The 16,099-nt window shown below is 37.4% G+C and overlaps 5 protein-coding genes across 6 annotated transcripts; 2 read left to right on the top strand and 3 right to left on the bottom strand.

The window, feature by feature from the left end:
* The first annotated feature begins 2,820 nt into the window (after positions 1–2,820).
* Positions 2,821–4,257, top strand: LOC111208526. The gene is made up of 2 exons (XM_022707606.2): positions 2,821–3,467; positions 3,663–4,257. The coding sequence occupies exons 1-2, from the start codon at positions 2,824–2,826 to the stop codon at positions 3,859–3,861; spliced, it is 843 nt and encodes a 280-aa protein (XP_022563327.2). The 5' UTR covers positions 2,821–2,823; the 3' UTR covers positions 3,862–4,257.
* Positions 4,258–4,695: 438 nt separating this feature from the next.
* LOC125581270 lies at positions 4,696–9,373 on the bottom strand. Its single transcript, XM_048746371.1, has 2 exons — positions 9,058–9,373; positions 4,696–7,144 (listed from the first exon to the last, which is right to left on the bottom strand). The coding sequence occupies exons 1-2, from the start codon at positions 9,253–9,255 to the stop codon at positions 6,896–6,898; spliced, it is 447 nt and encodes a 148-aa protein (XP_048602328.1). The 5' UTR covers positions 9,256–9,373; the 3' UTR covers positions 4,696–6,895.
* A 100-nt stretch (positions 9,374–9,473) lies between these two features.
* On the top strand, positions 9,474–12,517 carry LOC106406515. Its single transcript, XM_013847202.3, has 2 exons — positions 9,474–10,386; positions 12,110–12,517. The coding sequence occupies exons 1-2, from the start codon at positions 9,737–9,739 to the stop codon at positions 12,345–12,347; spliced, it is 888 nt and encodes a 295-aa protein (XP_013702656.1). The 5' UTR covers positions 9,474–9,736; the 3' UTR covers positions 12,348–12,517.
* LOC106416386 (DEAD-box ATP-dependent RNA helicase 16-like) lies at positions 10,491–11,932 on the bottom strand. Of its 2 annotated transcripts, XR_007318958.1 has the most exons (4): positions 11,451–11,905; positions 11,129–11,355; positions 10,897–11,030; positions 10,511–10,824 (listed from the first exon to the last, which is right to left on the bottom strand). XR_007318958.1 is itself a non-coding variant. In XM_048746370.1 (3 exons), the coding sequence occupies exons 1-3, from the start codon at positions 11,453–11,455 to the stop codon at positions 10,911–10,913; spliced, it is 237 nt and encodes a 78-aa protein (XP_048602327.1). In that variant the 5' UTR covers positions 11,456–11,932; the 3' UTR covers positions 10,491–10,910. The 2 variants fall into 2 exon arrangements, 1 of the variants encoding a protein (XP_048602327.1); XM_048746370.1 differs by having other exon boundaries at positions 10,491–11,030; positions 11,129–11,240; positions 11,451–11,932.
* Positions 12,518–12,532: 15 nt separating the features above from the next.
* Positions 12,533–15,069, bottom strand: LOC106416378 (putative BTB/POZ domain-containing protein At5g13600). Its single transcript, XM_013857250.3, has 4 exons — positions 14,925–15,069; positions 14,746–14,815; positions 13,527–14,675; positions 12,533–13,251 (listed from the first exon to the last, which is right to left on the bottom strand). Exons 1-4 carry the CDS (start codon positions 14,981–14,983, stop codon positions 12,811–12,813), a joined length of 1,719 nt encoding a protein of 572 aa, XP_013712704.1. The 5' UTR covers positions 14,984–15,069; the 3' UTR covers positions 12,533–12,810.
* Between the last annotated feature and the right edge of the window lie 1,030 nt (positions 15,070–16,099).

Raw genomic sequence — 16,099 nt, 5'->3', positions numbered from 1 at the left:
TGCTTCGCCTTGAGACCTTCTTTCTTCAGCTTCACGGCCGGGCGGGTCGGGCAAAGGGCCCGTGATCGCCTCGGTAACGTACTGAGGAAAGCTCGCGGGCATGGCGTTGTAGAGGAAGAGGAGGAACCACCACGTGAGGCACACGCACCCGATGAACCAGCAGCACGAATCCACGCACGACCACTTCGCCTTCCCTCCGCTCGGTTTCTTGTGGTTTTTCGATTTGTTTTGGGTGTCGTCGTCCTCCGGGAGGTCCTCGGACGGTTTCTCCGGCGGCGGCGGCTTTTTCCGCTGAAAAAGGGGCATGACGGACACGTGATGTTAAATCACGACAAAGGTCACGGGACCTTAGAGTTATGTCCGTCTACGCTTCAATCTCAAACCCTTTCTTTGTCGAATTAGGGATTAGATCAGTCAAGACAAGGAGCTGATTTGCTGCGATTTTTTAAAAAACTAATTTAAGTTTGTTTTTTTCTTGACAGCTTTTTCTGTTTTTCAGACATACAGCTTTGAACCGGTTGGCAAAATCATTGACCAGTTTGCTTCTAATTGCGGTTCTCAAGTTGGACCGACAGCCGTCTTCAAATCAGTTTTGTAATGTTATAATTAATGACCTGAATAAAGAGTTATTGAGAAAATTAATTAAGTTTTACAAAAGTTCAATCATAATCAACTGGTTGAAATATTCCTCATAATCATTATATAAATAAAATTATCGACTGTATAATTGTTTAAATAATATTTTATAGTTTACAACCAAATATTAGAGCATGTTTATTGTATGTTTATTAAGTTAAATTTTTTAGTGTAATATAAGATACAGTTTCTTAGTTTTTAATTAAATAAAAGATATAAGAAACGTCTTTTAGTTTTTTTAGTTAAAAGCTAAGAAACCGTATCTTATATTACGCTAAGAGATATGCAATAAACATGCTCTTAGTTTTGAATTTTCTTTGATATTTGTTGAGATTTTTCACAAGTTACAACAAAAATAATTTCATAAAATTTACACTCTGATTGGTTATACCATTTTGATTTTGGTTGATTAGAACCTTTTTATGTAATTAAGAGGATTCTATTTACAATGGTTAAACCAAACTAATTATATATGATTTGAATAACCAGTCACTCATTACCAACCGGTTTAATAAGTATATGTGGGAATGGGCTGCTGTACTCAGAATTGTCGGACTTGATCCATGTAATATTTACCCTTTTGGGCTTTTAACGAAAAGAGACGACAAGAGAGAGTATATGTGGGGAACATTTGAGAGTATCGGCTGATTGCAGAACCGAACCGGTCGGTCTGGTCCGTATTTGGAACAGAGAACTTAAATGGCCTAATGTCAAGGTATATTTTACATGGCTGAAACGGAAACACGTATTTACGTGACAACTACAATACCCACGCGCCACATTGTTGAAAATTGAAAACCTTAATTTTTGCCCAAAAAAAAAAAATTTCTATCCAATTTCTTTTCACTACTGTCCCACAAACACATCAATTCTAACTAATGTATCAGTTATACAAATCCTTCAATTCTAGTGAAGTTCTATATATCAATTGAATAAACCATGTTCAGTTTTAGTGGAATAAGAAGAGGAAAATATTTCTCAGCAGAAGCCTAGCTTCACAGCCACTGAGATGTATCTCCTTCGGTATGCGTTTCAAGCTTTGGTGCATAATATATGGAGAGAACGTAATGCTCGAAGGCATGGTGAGCAACCGCGAGAAGACAAAGTCTTGATCAGATGTGTGGATAAATTGATAAGACTGAAGTTGTTAGCAGTTAAGGGGAGGGGTCAAAGATATCTTGAAGAGGGTCTAAGCACTTGGTTTGGAACAAGAATGCAAGGCTCTTTTTAGTTTTTAAAATGTTAGTGAAGATTTACTCAAAATAGTTTTATCTGTTTATTTGCAAAATTGAAAAACAGAGGCACTTGATGTAATAGAAGTTTTGATTGAATAAATTTTACATTCATTCAAAAAAAAAAAAAAGAGGAGGAAAATATTAAGAGGGCCATGATGATGATCTTATAATATAAATGAATTTTATAAATGACCCCCAAAATTATAAATAATATTGTAACTATATACATAAAGCATAGTAATTTCTTTTGTCACTCAAACTTTCAATATTATTGACAACTTATTCTATTATTTTATTTCATTTTATTTTGTTAGTGACCTCATCTTATATTTCTTTTCAAAAGAATTATTTTAGCTGTATCAGTTTAACTTTTAAAATAAAACTTTTTAAAAATTATATAAATATTTTTGTAATAGTATTTAATTTAAATATATTAATTTATTTGCCCCCACTAAAATTACTTCCTAGATCCACCACTAAGTGAAGTCCTATATATCAATTAAATAAACCATGTTTAGTTTTTAGTGGAATAGTAAGATGAGGGAAATATTAAGAGGGCCATGATCTTATAATATAAATGAAATTTTATAAATGACCCCCAAAATTATAAATAATGTTGTAACTATTTAAGAGTAGAGGAAATTTATGGGAAGAAAAAATGATGGCATTTATAGGAAAATCAAATGAATATAGATTTGGTGCATGAAAATGTCTCTTAATAAACCAAATGAGAACATGCATAGGAAAATCAAATGAAAAAGATTTGGTGCATGAAGGTATATCTCTTAATAAAGAAAATAAGGCATGACAAAAAAATAAATTCACCATTTCACTGGATTTCTTTTCTAAACTCCACCTATATTTTCATCTCTTACCACCTATATATCCACATGCTCTCAAAAGCAAAGATAAACATTTAAAAATTTCATCTCTGCTTATTGAAAAAATGTTCATGGATTCCTCATCTTCTTCATCATCACTACCCATCACGAGAGAAGAGTTCAATGCTTTCCACAGTTTTGACAGAGCGCTTTTCACTCGTATTGTCGTAAGTCTAAAAGAAGACATTACCCAGTCTTTTCAGGTCATGTCCTTTCTAATCTATCTCGATAGAAGTGTTTGCGGGAGCAAACTAATCAGCAATCTTGTTTCTTTACCTGACCATTCCATCAACACCGTCGTTGACGAGGTCCAGATATGTCGACGTTGCTTGTCCTACACACATTTCCCAACGTTCCTGGCCAGCATGGGGAGCATCAACGCCGCATCCATACCTTGGATCAGGCGTATGACCGGAGAGAAGTTGACTCTCGCAGTCATCCACCTGAATCGCAACGAAATTATCCTTGAGATGACAGATATTTTAAACACTATATGCTACCCAGCTTTCGAGGATATATGCGTTCTCTTTGAGACGCACAAGGAGAGGAAGTTTATTCAGTTCTTGTGTGGTCAACAAGGAACAAGTAATCGTGTAGCAGCAGGAACAAGCAACGTTGAGGGTCAGCACGTAAGGGCAGATGACAGGACTATCTTCCTCAAATTTTCTAAAGGATACCCGATCTCTGAAGCAGAAGTGCATGATTACTTCACCAGGTACTGGATCCATTTATAATCCATGCATGCAAGGCCAAGTCCCTTCCTAACTAACTAGGACCTCGTATTTTGAGAATTTTCACTATGTATAGTATAGGTTTTTTAAAACATTATGGTTTGGCACGGCCATGCATGCATGTGGATGTTTTCACGGTAGTGTGTTTTAAACAGTAGTATAACTTTTTGGTGTTGTAGGAGATTTGGAGATATTGTAGAAGCAATACACATGGGTGGAGGGAAAAGGAAGGACCAAGCGATGTATGCATGCATGGTGTTACGTTCTGCCGCCAAGATTCCAGAGATTGTAAGCGATGGGCTTGACAGGACCAAATTCACCATTAATGGAAAATATTTCTGGGCTCGAAGATTCATTCCCAATCGCAAAATCCGTTAAATAATCTTCTTATTTGATCTTGAGGAGTTCCAAGGGCATATGCATGTGCCCTCCTCTTAAATAAACTTGGGACCTATTTTATTTTGGATGGGGGACTTTTATTTGGTTGGTGATTGATATTTATCTCAAAACTATTTAGCATCGACTCAAATTTGTTTGTTTACATCTTTCAATTTCTATACTTTTCCCTCTTTAAGCAATATAATCTCCCTTGTCCCCAATGGCTATGCTAATCTCTGCATCTGCATGCTGGCCACTCTTGGACCCAAATGAATGTTTTGGGAAATCCTTATGAAAGGAAAAGACTTTCAGCTGTGATAAAATTAACTTACAAATCTCTCTGTAAACAACACACTAAGCAAAAGCAAACACTCACCTTACACGTTTTCTATCCTCACACATCCTAAGATCGAATACAAAACCTTAGAACCTTTCATTTTAGCCATTTGTGCTTTTCACTTACCTTACAAGCTCATGAAAGCACACCCTTATGTTAAAGATACAATTCTCGGTATCGACTTTAAAACACATGTCTAACTTGACTATTTATACTTGGATTAAAATGACATGAAAGAAGTAATAACTGGATTGGATGGCCATGACCTTATAATATAAATGAAACTTTATAAGAGCAACATTATAGGTGGGTCTTGATTTTTTGGCCCTTAGAATATTTTAAGGTTATTTGTGAGTTAAGGTCATATTTAGGGATTTTCCTTTAGAAATTAGATTATTGGTGGGACTTATGAAAGTCCCTTAGTGAATTAATTTTTTTTTTATTAATTGAAGATAAATTATCGAATAACTTATGACATTATAAAGAAAAGTTGAAAATTAAAATACGTAGAACATGAAAATTAAAATACAAAGGAGTGGAAAAAAATTACAAAATGCATAAATAAAATAAGAGAAACATTTTATTTAAATCATAGAAAGCAAAAACACATTATATGTAATTTGGAAGATGTCCAAATTTATCCCATATATGTTCAATCAAATCTTCTTTTAATTGTTGATGGATATGTGGATCCCGAACTTCTTTACGACGAGCAATTATATTGCCGGGTTTTTTAGCCTTTTTGACGGTAAAAGTAAAATCGTCATCTTGAAATTCTTCAAGAGTATCTGAATTCCGTTCATCTTGGACAATCATATTATGGAGTATGAGACATGCTCGCATAATATTCGATATTTTGTTTTTATCCCATAGATTAGAAGGATTTCTAACAACGGCGAACCTAGCTTGGAGGACCCCAAAGGCCCGCTCGACATCTTTTCGAACGGATTCTTGACGCGTAGCAAATAAAGAATTTTTTGCACCCTGTGGCAGTCGTATAGACTGAATAAAAGTCGCCCATTTTGGATAGATACCATCCGTCAGATAATACGCCAAATTGTATTCCCTTCCGTTGACATAGTAGTTTACTTGGGGAGCTTTCCCGTTAATAATTTCATCAAAAACAGGTGATCTATCCAGAATATTAAGATCGTTCAAAGTACCTGGAGCGCCAAAGAAAGCGTGCCATATCCAGAGGTCATATGAAGCAACGGCCTCCAACACAATTGTTGGTTTTCCGGTTCCTCGTGAATACATTCCTTTCCAGGCAGTGGGGCAATTCTTCCACTCCCAATGCATACAGTCGATGCTTCCAATCATTCCGGGAAATCCCCGTTCTTCACCCTCATGGAGTAGTCTCCGAAGATCCTCCACTGTGGGACGTCTGAGGTATTCATCGGCAAACAAGTGGATTATTCCGGCGGTAAATTCGTGCAAACATTTACGAGATGTTGTTTCAGCAAGTCGTATATATTCGTCTACGGGATCAGCTCCACCACCATACGCCAATTGACGAATTGCTGCGGTACATTTCTGGAGAGGCGATAAACCAGACCGTCCGGTTGCATCTTCTTTGGGTTTAAAATACTCAACTTCAGTAGAGAGACGATGCACAATATATAAGAACAATGACTTGTTCATTCGAAATCGTCGGCGGAACAAATTGTGCGGATATGTTGGAGTGTCGCTAAAATAATCATTCCAAAGGTTGTTGTGGCCTTCTTCCCGATTTCTCTCGATAAAAATACGTTTTTTTCGCTCTTTTGGTTCGGGAATAGCTTCGAGATCTTCAAATATATCATCAAATACGCCTTCAAATGCATTATCATCACCTCCTCTATGGTAATGATAATGGGAAGAAGATGCCATTTTTAAAAAGAAATTTAAAGGAATGAAACAAGGAGAAGTGGAAGTGTTTATGAAAAACGAAGTTATGAAAGAAAGAAGAAGATATGAATGTAAGGAGAAGTACAAGTGTTTATGAAAGAAGAAGTGTCTTATTTATAATTGGTCTTTAGTTCATCTCGTGACTCTCATCTCATCTTGTGACTTAAAGCTTTCTTTCCCGTGATACAAACAAACAATGGAAAGTACATGTTCTGATATAATTGTATATTTGAAATCAACGCAACCTGTTTCTGTGGCCATGCAAATCTATGCGTTAAAATGCAAAAAAACTACATAACAAAACACTTACACTATAAAGTCTGATACATTAAGACATAATACATATAGTTCAATACATCATATTACATAAAGTTCGAAGTCCATACATCATATTACATAAAGTTCAATACATCACCATCTTCATTTACTTAACCATCAGCACAATTCCAAGTAAAACTGTCACCACAATCATTGCACTTACAAAGTACTCAAATCCCAGCCTAAGCTTGGATTGTTCCTTTCCTATATCACCCACCATTTTCTCAACTCTAACCAGTCGCTGGTCAGTCTCGATGTCACTGCAAAGTGAAAGATTGTCCACCTTTTCCTCTAGCTGAATCACATGTCGATCTCGGGCTCGCATCTCTTCCATCATGGCTTCATCCCACCATTTCCAAACATGGCACTCTCCATCGTCCACGTTCTCACATGTGTAGATTCGTCTACCTGTGGTGAACACACACGCAAGACTATGAAGAAGACAGTATATCAGGAGGTGATTACCCTTTACAAGACTAGACGAGATTTTACTTAACCTGGATCAGTCCGAGATGTTGCAAGGAGAGGCTTAGCACCGCAGTAACAAGTTTGTGGGATGCCAAACTCAACCTCTGGTTGAGGAGGATACTGAACCTGTGAACTAGCGTGTAAGCTTAACTCAGCTTGGTCACGTCGAATGAGATCTTCCATCTCGCTGAAGCTACCGTCCTCTGAGTTGCAAAATATATCGTCAGACTGCGAAGGCTGGCTGTAGCTGTGGAGTCCCATGTTTATGTCTACCTGCATAAACACATATTGATTATTAAATACTCGACGACATATAAGCAAAACACGCAAGTAATTATTAGATACACATAGTAATTTTTGTGGTTGCAGACGACATATAAACAAGACCCGCAAGAGAAGACCAGAAAGAACATAAAAAAGACATTGTTATTATTAATAAGAGCCGCATGAACTACATTATAACAGAGAACTAAAACATGGATTTTAAAACAGAGACTTATAAGATTAGATCCTAATCTTTCAGAAATACTTGGCTAGCAACTTATTCTTCACAACCTCCTCCGCCTCACTTAATGGTTCTTTCCTCGCAAGGAGAGTGTCAAGTATAGCTAGCTTGGACAGTCTCTCCTGCGTAGCCAAATCCTCTTTCTTCATTTCCCATATGGTTGTATACTCAGCAACAGACTTGCCTTGAACAGTCGACCTTTTTTGTTTAGCCGCCTTGCAACCTTCAGGCCGGATTTCGTGATCAGGGACAGCGGCGCTTGTATCTGTCTCACCATCCTTCCTCTTCGAAGTGTGAGTGGCTTTAGGAGGGTTGAGGCTAAGCCATTTTTGTTCAAAGCGCAACACGCACCAAGCATGCTCAAGTGTAAACTTGCTTTGCTGATCTGAGTAGAAGATGTCGTGAGCCTTCTTTAGAACATCAGTGTCACTCTCACCACTCCCAATTTGTCTCTCTGCCGCGGAGTAAGCCCCACAGAACTTTGTAACTTGATCGTTTATTCTGTGCCATCTCTTCTTACAAGTAAGATCCCCTCTCTTTTCACCCTCCTGTTGCCCATGAGGACTTGCAGCATAATAATCTCCAACCCGTTTCCAGAAGGCCCCCAACTTCTGCTCATTTCCAACAACGGCATCCTTCGAAGTGTTAAGCCAAGCAGAGATTAGAACCGCGTCATCAGCTGGGCCCCATTTGCGTCTAGCATTACGGTCCACTGATGTGTCTACTGGCGTCTGTTCAGCTTGTTGTGAACTAAAGGGAGGGATCTCCGATTCTCCAAAGTTGACAGTTGAATGAAAACTTTCATATGGAAAGTTTTCATTCACACGACTTCCTTGTTGACTGTTAAGCAGTCCTACGTAACTAGAGGACTGACTTTGAAAATTTCTTGAACCCATACGACTTTTACAAGATAAATATTTGAGAGAGAGTTGTAGATTAGGAGATGGATAGAAGAGAGAAGGCAGGTGTGTATATTTAAGGGGATTGAGATGGGAGTTTAATATTAGCTGGTGAAGAGTATTAAGTTTCTACATAAAGACTAACCATAAACCATATATGTCTAATCTGAACTTATTACTAACCTATCTACGGTTTCAAGTAACGACGACAGTAGAACTAGTTTGTCTAGTTCAGTAAAGACGTAAAGAAGTGTGAGTCTACTAGAGTAAAGAGTGAAATTAAGGAGGTGTCACTCTAGTTGAGTAAAGAGTGAAGAGATGTAAACCATAATTCTAAGTTGTTTAAAATACTTCAAATTTTAACTGATAACAGACCAAAGAATTCTATCAACCTATCCGATTTTGAAAGGTAGAGAAGCTATACGAATTTTCAATAAAGCTATACGAATATTAATTATGAAACAACCATTACATCAAATATATACAGAAGACCCGAGCTTAGAAGCTATACGAATTATCGATCAATCTATACGAGTTTTCATTCACAGCCATTCAATCTTAAAGTTTTTGCAAGCATCAAAGAACCAACGAATCAATACATTTTTATATATCTATTCCGTTCACAACCACTTCAATCACAAGAGCGGAGCATATCAAACAACGAACGAGAAGAGCGAATCAAATCAATCATTTAATCAACAAACAACCAAACAACAAACAACCATTGAATCTACACACCCCTACTCGGTTTCTCAAAATTACAATGGAGGTTAGACACATACCTTCCCAAGTTTGGGTCGACTCTGAATCGATGTCCAAAGGAAACTGTTCGGAGGTGGACTGAATCGATGTCGGAGAGGAAACAGAGCGAAGAGAAACGGATCGAGGAGAAGCGGATTGAGGCGAATCAGATCGACAGCGGTGAATCGATTTCGCTTCAGTTTCGACAAAAGAGGAGAAACACACGGAATAGGTTTCATCGACTTCGTTTACATCGCCCTCTCCTGTGCTGCCACGTTGCTCACGGGACGCGTCAAAAAAGACCTTAATTAAGGCCCGGACCAAACAAAATCTTTTCTTTTTGATTTTCTTTTTAGCCCAAATAGTGTTCGGGACGGGCCAAGGGCCGTCCGATAATGTTGCTCTAACTGACCCCCCACCCCCCCCCCCCCCCCCCCCCACCCCCCAAAAAAAAATAAAAAAAATGTTGTACCTATTTAAGAGTATAGGATATTATTTGAAAAATAAAGAAAATGAGGACATTTATAGGAAAATCAAATTAATATAGATTTGGTGCATGAAGGTATATCTCTTAATACAGAAAATGAGATATGACCAAAAACATATTCACCATTTCAAAACTCTACCTATATTTTCATCTCTTACCACCTCTATTCACATGCTCTCAAAACAAAAGCAAAAATATCAAAATTTCATATCTGCTTAGTGAAAAAAAGGCTCATGGATTCTTCATCTTTTTCATCCTCACTATCCATCACCAGAGAAGAGTTCAACGCTTTCCACAAGTTTGAAAGAGATCTTTTCACTCGTATTGTCATAAGTCTAAGACGAGACATTAGCCTGTCTTTTGAGATTATGTGCTTTCTCATCTATCTCGAGAAAAGTGTTTTCATGAGCAAACTAATCTTTAATCTTGTTTCATTCCCGGACCTTTTCATCAACAGCGTCGTTGACGAAGTCGTCATGTGTCTGCGCTGCTTATCCTACGAAAATTTCCCATCGTTCGTGGCCAGCTTGAAAAATATCAACTCCTTATCTATACCTTGGATCAGGCGTATGACCAGACAGAACTTTACTCTCGAAGGCATCCACCAAAAGCGCGAAGACATTCTCCTTGAGATGAAGAAGCATTTAACGAGTATATGCTACCCAGCTTTTGAGGATATATGCGTGCGCTTTGAGATGCACAACAAGGAGAAGATGCATACCTCTAGCCACTTCTTGTGTGGTCAACAAGCAACAACTAATCATGCAGCAGGAACAAGCAACGTTGAGGGACAGCAACTAACGGCTGAGGACAGGACTGTCTTCCTCACATTCTCTAAAGGATACCCAATCTCTGAAGTAGAAGTGTATGAATATTTCACCAGGTACTGAATCCATATAATTATAAGCCATGCATGCAAGGCCAAGGCCTTGCCTAGTTCTTATACTCCCAATTATTTAATTAGCTAGGAGTCTAGGACCCCATTATAAGGGCAACATTATTGGTAGGACAATTTTTAAGTCCTTAACATATTTTATTATTACTTTTATATTAAAAGACAAAGCTAAGGACAATCCATAAATTAAAGATTATTGGTAGGATTTTTCTTGTTTTATAAGACTTGAGATGGAAGAAAGAGTTTGAGCTAGAACTTGTGTTTAGATAAATAATTTGAATCGTTTGATCTTGTGTTTAGATAAAAAACTTGAGATAGAAGAAAGAAGAAAGAACTTAACATGGAACGTTTGGTGAAATAAGAAGAAATCCGTGAGTACGTGACACGGATGCTCTCAATACCTGTGTGTTGCAAGAGAGTCCAATCCTGAAACAAACAACAACATGAATCAATAACAAGAAGCAAGCACAAGAACGAGAATCAATGACAGTAGCTTACACTTTTCACCGGTGTCAATGGCCGTTGAAACCCATGTCAATAGTATTGATGAATATCAGAACTTTCTTCTGAACAACCTCTAGCTTCAGGAGAGCAAGAATGTGTAGTAGTTTATCCTGAGTACTGCAAGAAATCTAAAACAAGATAACACAATAGTCATCATTAATCAGAACCACAACTGTGAACATAACCAAGAAATTTACTTAAGCAAAGCTAAGCGTTTGAATCATACCCAAAACTGCTGCACATTACTTGGGACGGGCTCTTCCTTGTCAGAACCTTCTTGCAAGGTCAAGACTACCGGGTTGTGCAGAATCAATTTCTTCAATTTCTCAACATCAGAACTGACATTTTTCAAACATGTTTCCACCGTTCAAGACAACTTCTCAAGACAACTTCTCAAGACAACATTTTTCAAACATGTTTCCACCGTTCAAGACAGTTATACTACTTGATTATCTAGAAAAGTCACAATTCACAAAGCTAATGTTACTTCTCATCACCACTATAAACCATTGAACCTAAAAAAATCCAAAGGAGAATATTTATCATACCTCATCAAGAACCAAAATCTCAAGCGATTCACTGATAGCTGCGGGATCTAAAACCCCATCTGCAAAACACTTAGGAATACAAGCAGGTGTGGTGACAAGAATCTCAGGCAAGCCAGCCAATGCGTTACGCTGCAAATCTCCACCACCGCTCTCTCAAACGCCTCGGTGTCAACCGTGAGTCCGTGACCCCATTGCCGACACCTCCAAAGTCCTTCAAATCGAACACCACCGGTCTCAAGCGAGGAAAACAGAGAGAGGAGAAGATCTACGAGGGAAACAGAGGGATCTACAATTGGTGAAGAAAAAAATCGATCAATTTCTGTCTCGAGAGAGATGTGGAGAGAAGAAGGTAAAACTCCCTCCTGTGAGACAGGTGGCTCGTAAGGACAACATAGAAAACTTCTTAATTAAGAGGCGTCCTTATTCTTATTGGCTATTTTTCATTTAATTATGAGTGTTTAATTGCTAAGATATGCCTCTAAGGACACCGATAATCTTGCCCTAATCTACCATGCATTCTTCTAATTAACAATGTAACACAATCATTACTTATAGTCTTATAGATTAATTTTCAACCGTTCTAGCTGGCATGCATGTGGTTTAAAGATTATCACGGTAGTGTGTTTTAAACAGTAGTATATACATTTTTGGTGTTGTAGGAGATTTGGAGATATTGTGGAAGCGATACACATGGGTGGAGTAGGAGGGAAGGACCTGCAAGCGCTGTATGCAAGGATGGTGTTACGTTCTGCCGCCAAGATTCCAGAGATTGTAAAGGATGAGGCGTGCCCGACCAAGTTCACCATTAATGGAAAACATGTTAAGGCTCGGAAATTTATTCCCATTCACAAATCCGTTAATAATCTTCCTCACCCTTCCTTTGGTGTCTCTCTCTAGTTACATATGTTTTTTTTGTTTGATCTTCAGGAGTTCTAAACCCCACTTCAAAAAAATTGGGACCTATTTTATTATGGATGGGGGACTTTTATTTGGTTGGTGATTGACATTTATCTCAAAAACTATTTAGCATGGACTCAAATTCAAAACTATACTTTTCCCCTTTAACCAATATATAATCTCACTTCTGTCCAATGGCTATGCTAGTTTTTACATTTACATGATGGACACTCTTGGCCCCAAAAGGCTGTGTCGGCAATCCTTATGACAAGAAAGAAAGACTTCCAACTCTGATATAACTAACTTCAAAAGATGCATAAATTAACTAGATGATATGATTCCAGAAAGTATAAGAGATTCTAAATCTAAGATCATATGATTTCAGAGAGTTTCCAATATAAAATTCAAGAACAAAATGAACCAAAAGTGTCTCTAGTGACCATGCAACTCTCGTTACTAGTTGTTACTCTTTCCTTAGACCGTCTTCATCTCCTGGTGAAGTCTTAGTTTTAGACCTCAATCCGAATAACTTAGAGAAGAAGCTACGGCCTTCTTTTGTCTTGACAAGCTTGTCAAGATCTTGCTTCATGCTCGTACATTCTTTCTCAAGCTCGTAAACACGTTCCTTCATCGTCCCATTCAGCACCATATTTGCATTTCCGTTGTCTCCCTCTTGTGTATGACACTTGCCGCTTGTGTCGTCATTGTTGCTGTCCGTGTCAAAGAACCATCCTGCTATTGATGTCCGAAGCCGCATCTGTTCAATGAACAAGACTTGTACTATGACTCGCAAAGGTAGACGCTCGTTTTGTGCTGCGTGTGTGCATGCCTCCAATGATAGTTTCTGGCAGTTCATAAGCAGACACAGTTGCTCTCTCTCTGACTTGGTTAGCCATGGATGAGCCTGTTTCTCCAAAACCATATGCATGCATATAGAGACATTCAAAAGATTAGTTTCATAATAATATAAGCAACCCACAATCGATCAGGAGCGGTCATATGAGTATATACCCAAATGAAACATTGGCCTATGACTCCTAAATTTTTTTAAATATTTTCAATAGACAAATGCATCCAAAATTATTGAAAAACATCTATAAAAATCCTTACTAAATTGTTTATCTCTCAAAATTTCAGGACCGGTCTTGTTCATAATAACTCAAATTAACACATGTATACCTTGATGTATATATCAATTGCACGATAGATACCATCACCCATTGGCCTCACATCTTCAGGGACTAAAGCACCAAGTGCTTGAAATTTAGATAGTTTCAAGTTCTCATCAGAAGCCACCTCTGCTAAGTAACCATCTATCAGACTAGCAACCTTTGTGATAGGCCTAAGAGGATGAGAATCTACCTCTGCTAAGTAACAGCTTGAAGAAGAATTAAATGTTAACATGAAGTGATCAAGAATCCTCTGGACAGAGTCAATATCATAGAGTGTTTCAGCTGAGTTTCCCATGTTTGGTATAAGCAGATCCTCTAGAGCAGCTTCGTCTAGCTGCACACCAATTTTTCTCTCAAGATTCTCCTGAATGACCTCACTTGCATGCAGAACCATGGATGTTCTAAGAAGCCTGAGCAAGAATCTTGTCGATGTAACACACTTTTGGCTCGGTAGTAGCTCCACTATTTCTTCTAGGAGACTTCTTTGATCTTCATCAGAGTAGTAACTTCCATCATTACCATGATTAGTACCTTCCTCTGAAGATGAAGAACCACAGTGCCTAGAACTACCAAGTAAAGGAAGGTTACGTTTAGCGTAATGCGTGACAGATGCTGCTAATGTATCAGCTTTCACGCCTCTAGATTCAATAGTTTTGATGAATCTTTTGTACATTGAGATATCAAGGGATGAAGACACATCGCTGAGCCACCAGTTACTGCTCGTGGACTTAGTTTGTATACCGTTCCAAGATGTAATAGTATCCTCTGCATAAGAAGCCTTGTTGGCTAAAGAAGCAATGCACCTAGTGACAATGTGAAGTTCTTCAGCTAGAGGTATTAGTTTGTGTTCACAACTCTCCAAGGCTTTGATTGAATCATCCCAGTTTGTGAAAACATTATCGTTGAGGTAACTCTCGGTGAGAGAGATGAGATTAGCATCTCCATAGGTTTCACTCATTTGGAGATACTCAGCTGCACATCTGAGACTCACAACGTTTTCAGTTGTGATCTCAATTCTTGCACCGTAACAGAACTTGGCCACGAGCAAGAACGTGTCTGGTCCACCGGGAATGTCATGAAGCTGGGCAACACAAGTTGACTCAGAGGCTTTGCTGAAGAGAGTTTCTAGGTATCCACTTCTTGACAACAACGGAAACTTGGCGATGAAGAAAACACATGAGACATAGTATGAGTGAGTCAATGTTACTAGGTTTGGTTTACTATACCTTATGCAGATGGAAGGTTTGGTCTTGTACTTGGATCATCACATCAGGTTTAAGACCAGTTGAGCAAAGCCTAAATCACAGATTAAGAAGAAGAGATATGTAAGATTATATATGTTTGATGATTACCCCACTGAAGAATTATGTTTGATGATTAAACCCCATTGAAGAAGAGGACTGACCACGTGTGACCACTTAGATGAAAGACTTCAGATTTGGAACCCACTTTAAAGCTAGCCATCTTCTATCTCTCTTTTTTTTTTCACTTCACTCTTTGGTTCTTCAACAACTCCAAAACAGTTGCAAAATGATTATTCATCAACACTTTCTGATTATTGTAAATATGAGACCGAGTCTTGTGGAGAGATGGACACAGACGAAGCTTTTGTCCACTTGTATTGTCTGTTTTACAAGTTTCCCTTTATTTTCTGTACTCTGTTATCTTTGCATGAATATTTTAATTTTCCACAGTAATAAATGTGGAAGATATTTGACTGGTCAACAACTAATAGTTGCTCTCTTCAACAGCAAATATTAGTCAAAAACGGCCCATTACTAGACCAACTGATAAGGCCCATTATAGAAACACATAGCAAATGCATGTGCAAACCGCCCTAGTTACTCTGGCTACCCGGGCCCTTAATGCTGATTACAGTGCTTAAATTTTTCAAAACCCCTTTAATACTACATTTAAAATTTAAAATTCCGGAATAATATGCAGCTTAATGGTGGTTCGTATAATCACTGTTTTAAAATATTTGAATTCAGTATGCATAGAACATGTCACCGACAATTTTTTAGTCTTATCATTAGTTGAGTAGGGAGCTATATTATGATTACGATTAGGGTTGGACAAAAATCCGAATAAAAAAAAACCCGAATCTGCTCCAAAAAGTAGTGTCGAATCTGAACCGATTTGATTAAATATTCGAACGAGTTCAAAATTTTAATATTTAGAAAACTAAAACCAAATTCGATCCGAAGTATCCCGGATGTTCGAATGTATTTGAAATAAATTTATATACCTAAATATATTAATTATTTTTAGATTTAACGGATATTAAAAACATCCAAAATATATAAAACACTTTTAAATTATCCAAAATACTTGAAAATATACACAAATAGTTAAAAGCAAATATCTAAAATATACTCAAAACGCCAAAAATATTTGAAATATCTATTGATTCTCTGATGAGAAAAAATATTAAATAGTTAAACCAAACCAATTTATATGTTAAGTTTAGATACTTTTACATAAGTTATTAAAATTTATATGTAATATATTATTTTGTTTATAGATTTTGAAAATGTTAAAGTATATATTGAATTTTAAATATTTTAAAATAATTTAATT

The sequence above is a fragment of the Brassica napus genome, chromosome C2 (assembly GCF_020379485.1).
Source record: "Brassica napus cultivar Da-Ae chromosome C2, Da-Ae, whole genome shotgun sequence".
Lineage (NCBI taxonomy): Eukaryota > Viridiplantae > Streptophyta > Magnoliopsida > Brassicales > Brassicaceae > Brassica > Brassica napus.
The sequence above is the reverse complement of the archived record's forward strand: the minus strand, read 5'-3'. Positions and strand labels throughout refer to the sequence as shown.

Coding starts and splice junctions, on each gene's coding strand:
- LOC106406515 (XM_013847202.3), top strand. CDS start 9,737: ATGGATTCTTCATCTTTTTCATCCTCACTATCCATCACCAGAGAAGAG. Junction 10,387..12,109: donor GTGTATGAATATTTCACCAG/GTACTGAATCCA, acceptor TTGGTGTTGTAG/GAGATTTGGAGATATTGTGG.
- LOC106416378 (XM_013857250.3), bottom strand. CDS start 14,983: ATGGCTAGCTTTAAAGTGGGTTCCAAATCTGAAGTCTTTCATCTAAGT. Junction 14,676..14,745: donor AAACCTTCCATCTGCATAAG/GTATAGTAAACC, acceptor TTCATCGCCAAG/TTTCCGTTGTTGTCAAGAAG. Junction 13,252..13,526: donor CAATTGATATATACATCAAG/GTATACATGTGT, acceptor TTGGAGAAACAG/GCTCATCCATGGCTAACCAA.
- LOC111208526 (XM_022707606.2), top strand. CDS start 2,824: ATGGATTCCTCATCTTCTTCATCATCACTACCCATCACGAGAGAAGAG. Junction 3,468..3,662: donor GTGCATGATTACTTCACCAG/GTACTGGATCCA, acceptor TTGGTGTTGTAG/GAGATTTGGAGATATTGTAG.
- LOC106416386 (XM_048746370.1), bottom strand. Junction 11,031..11,128: donor GTAATGTGCAGCAGTTTTGG/GTATGATTCAAA, acceptor ATCTTGTTTTAG/ATTTCTTGCAGTACTCAGGA.
- LOC125581270 (XM_048746371.1), bottom strand. CDS start 9,255: ATGAAACCTATTCCGTGTGTTTCTCCTCTTTTGTCGAAACTGAAGCGA. Junction 7,145..9,057: donor GTCGACCCAAACTTGGGAAG/GTATGTGTCTAA, acceptor GTGTTTATGCAG/GTAGACATAAACATGGGACT.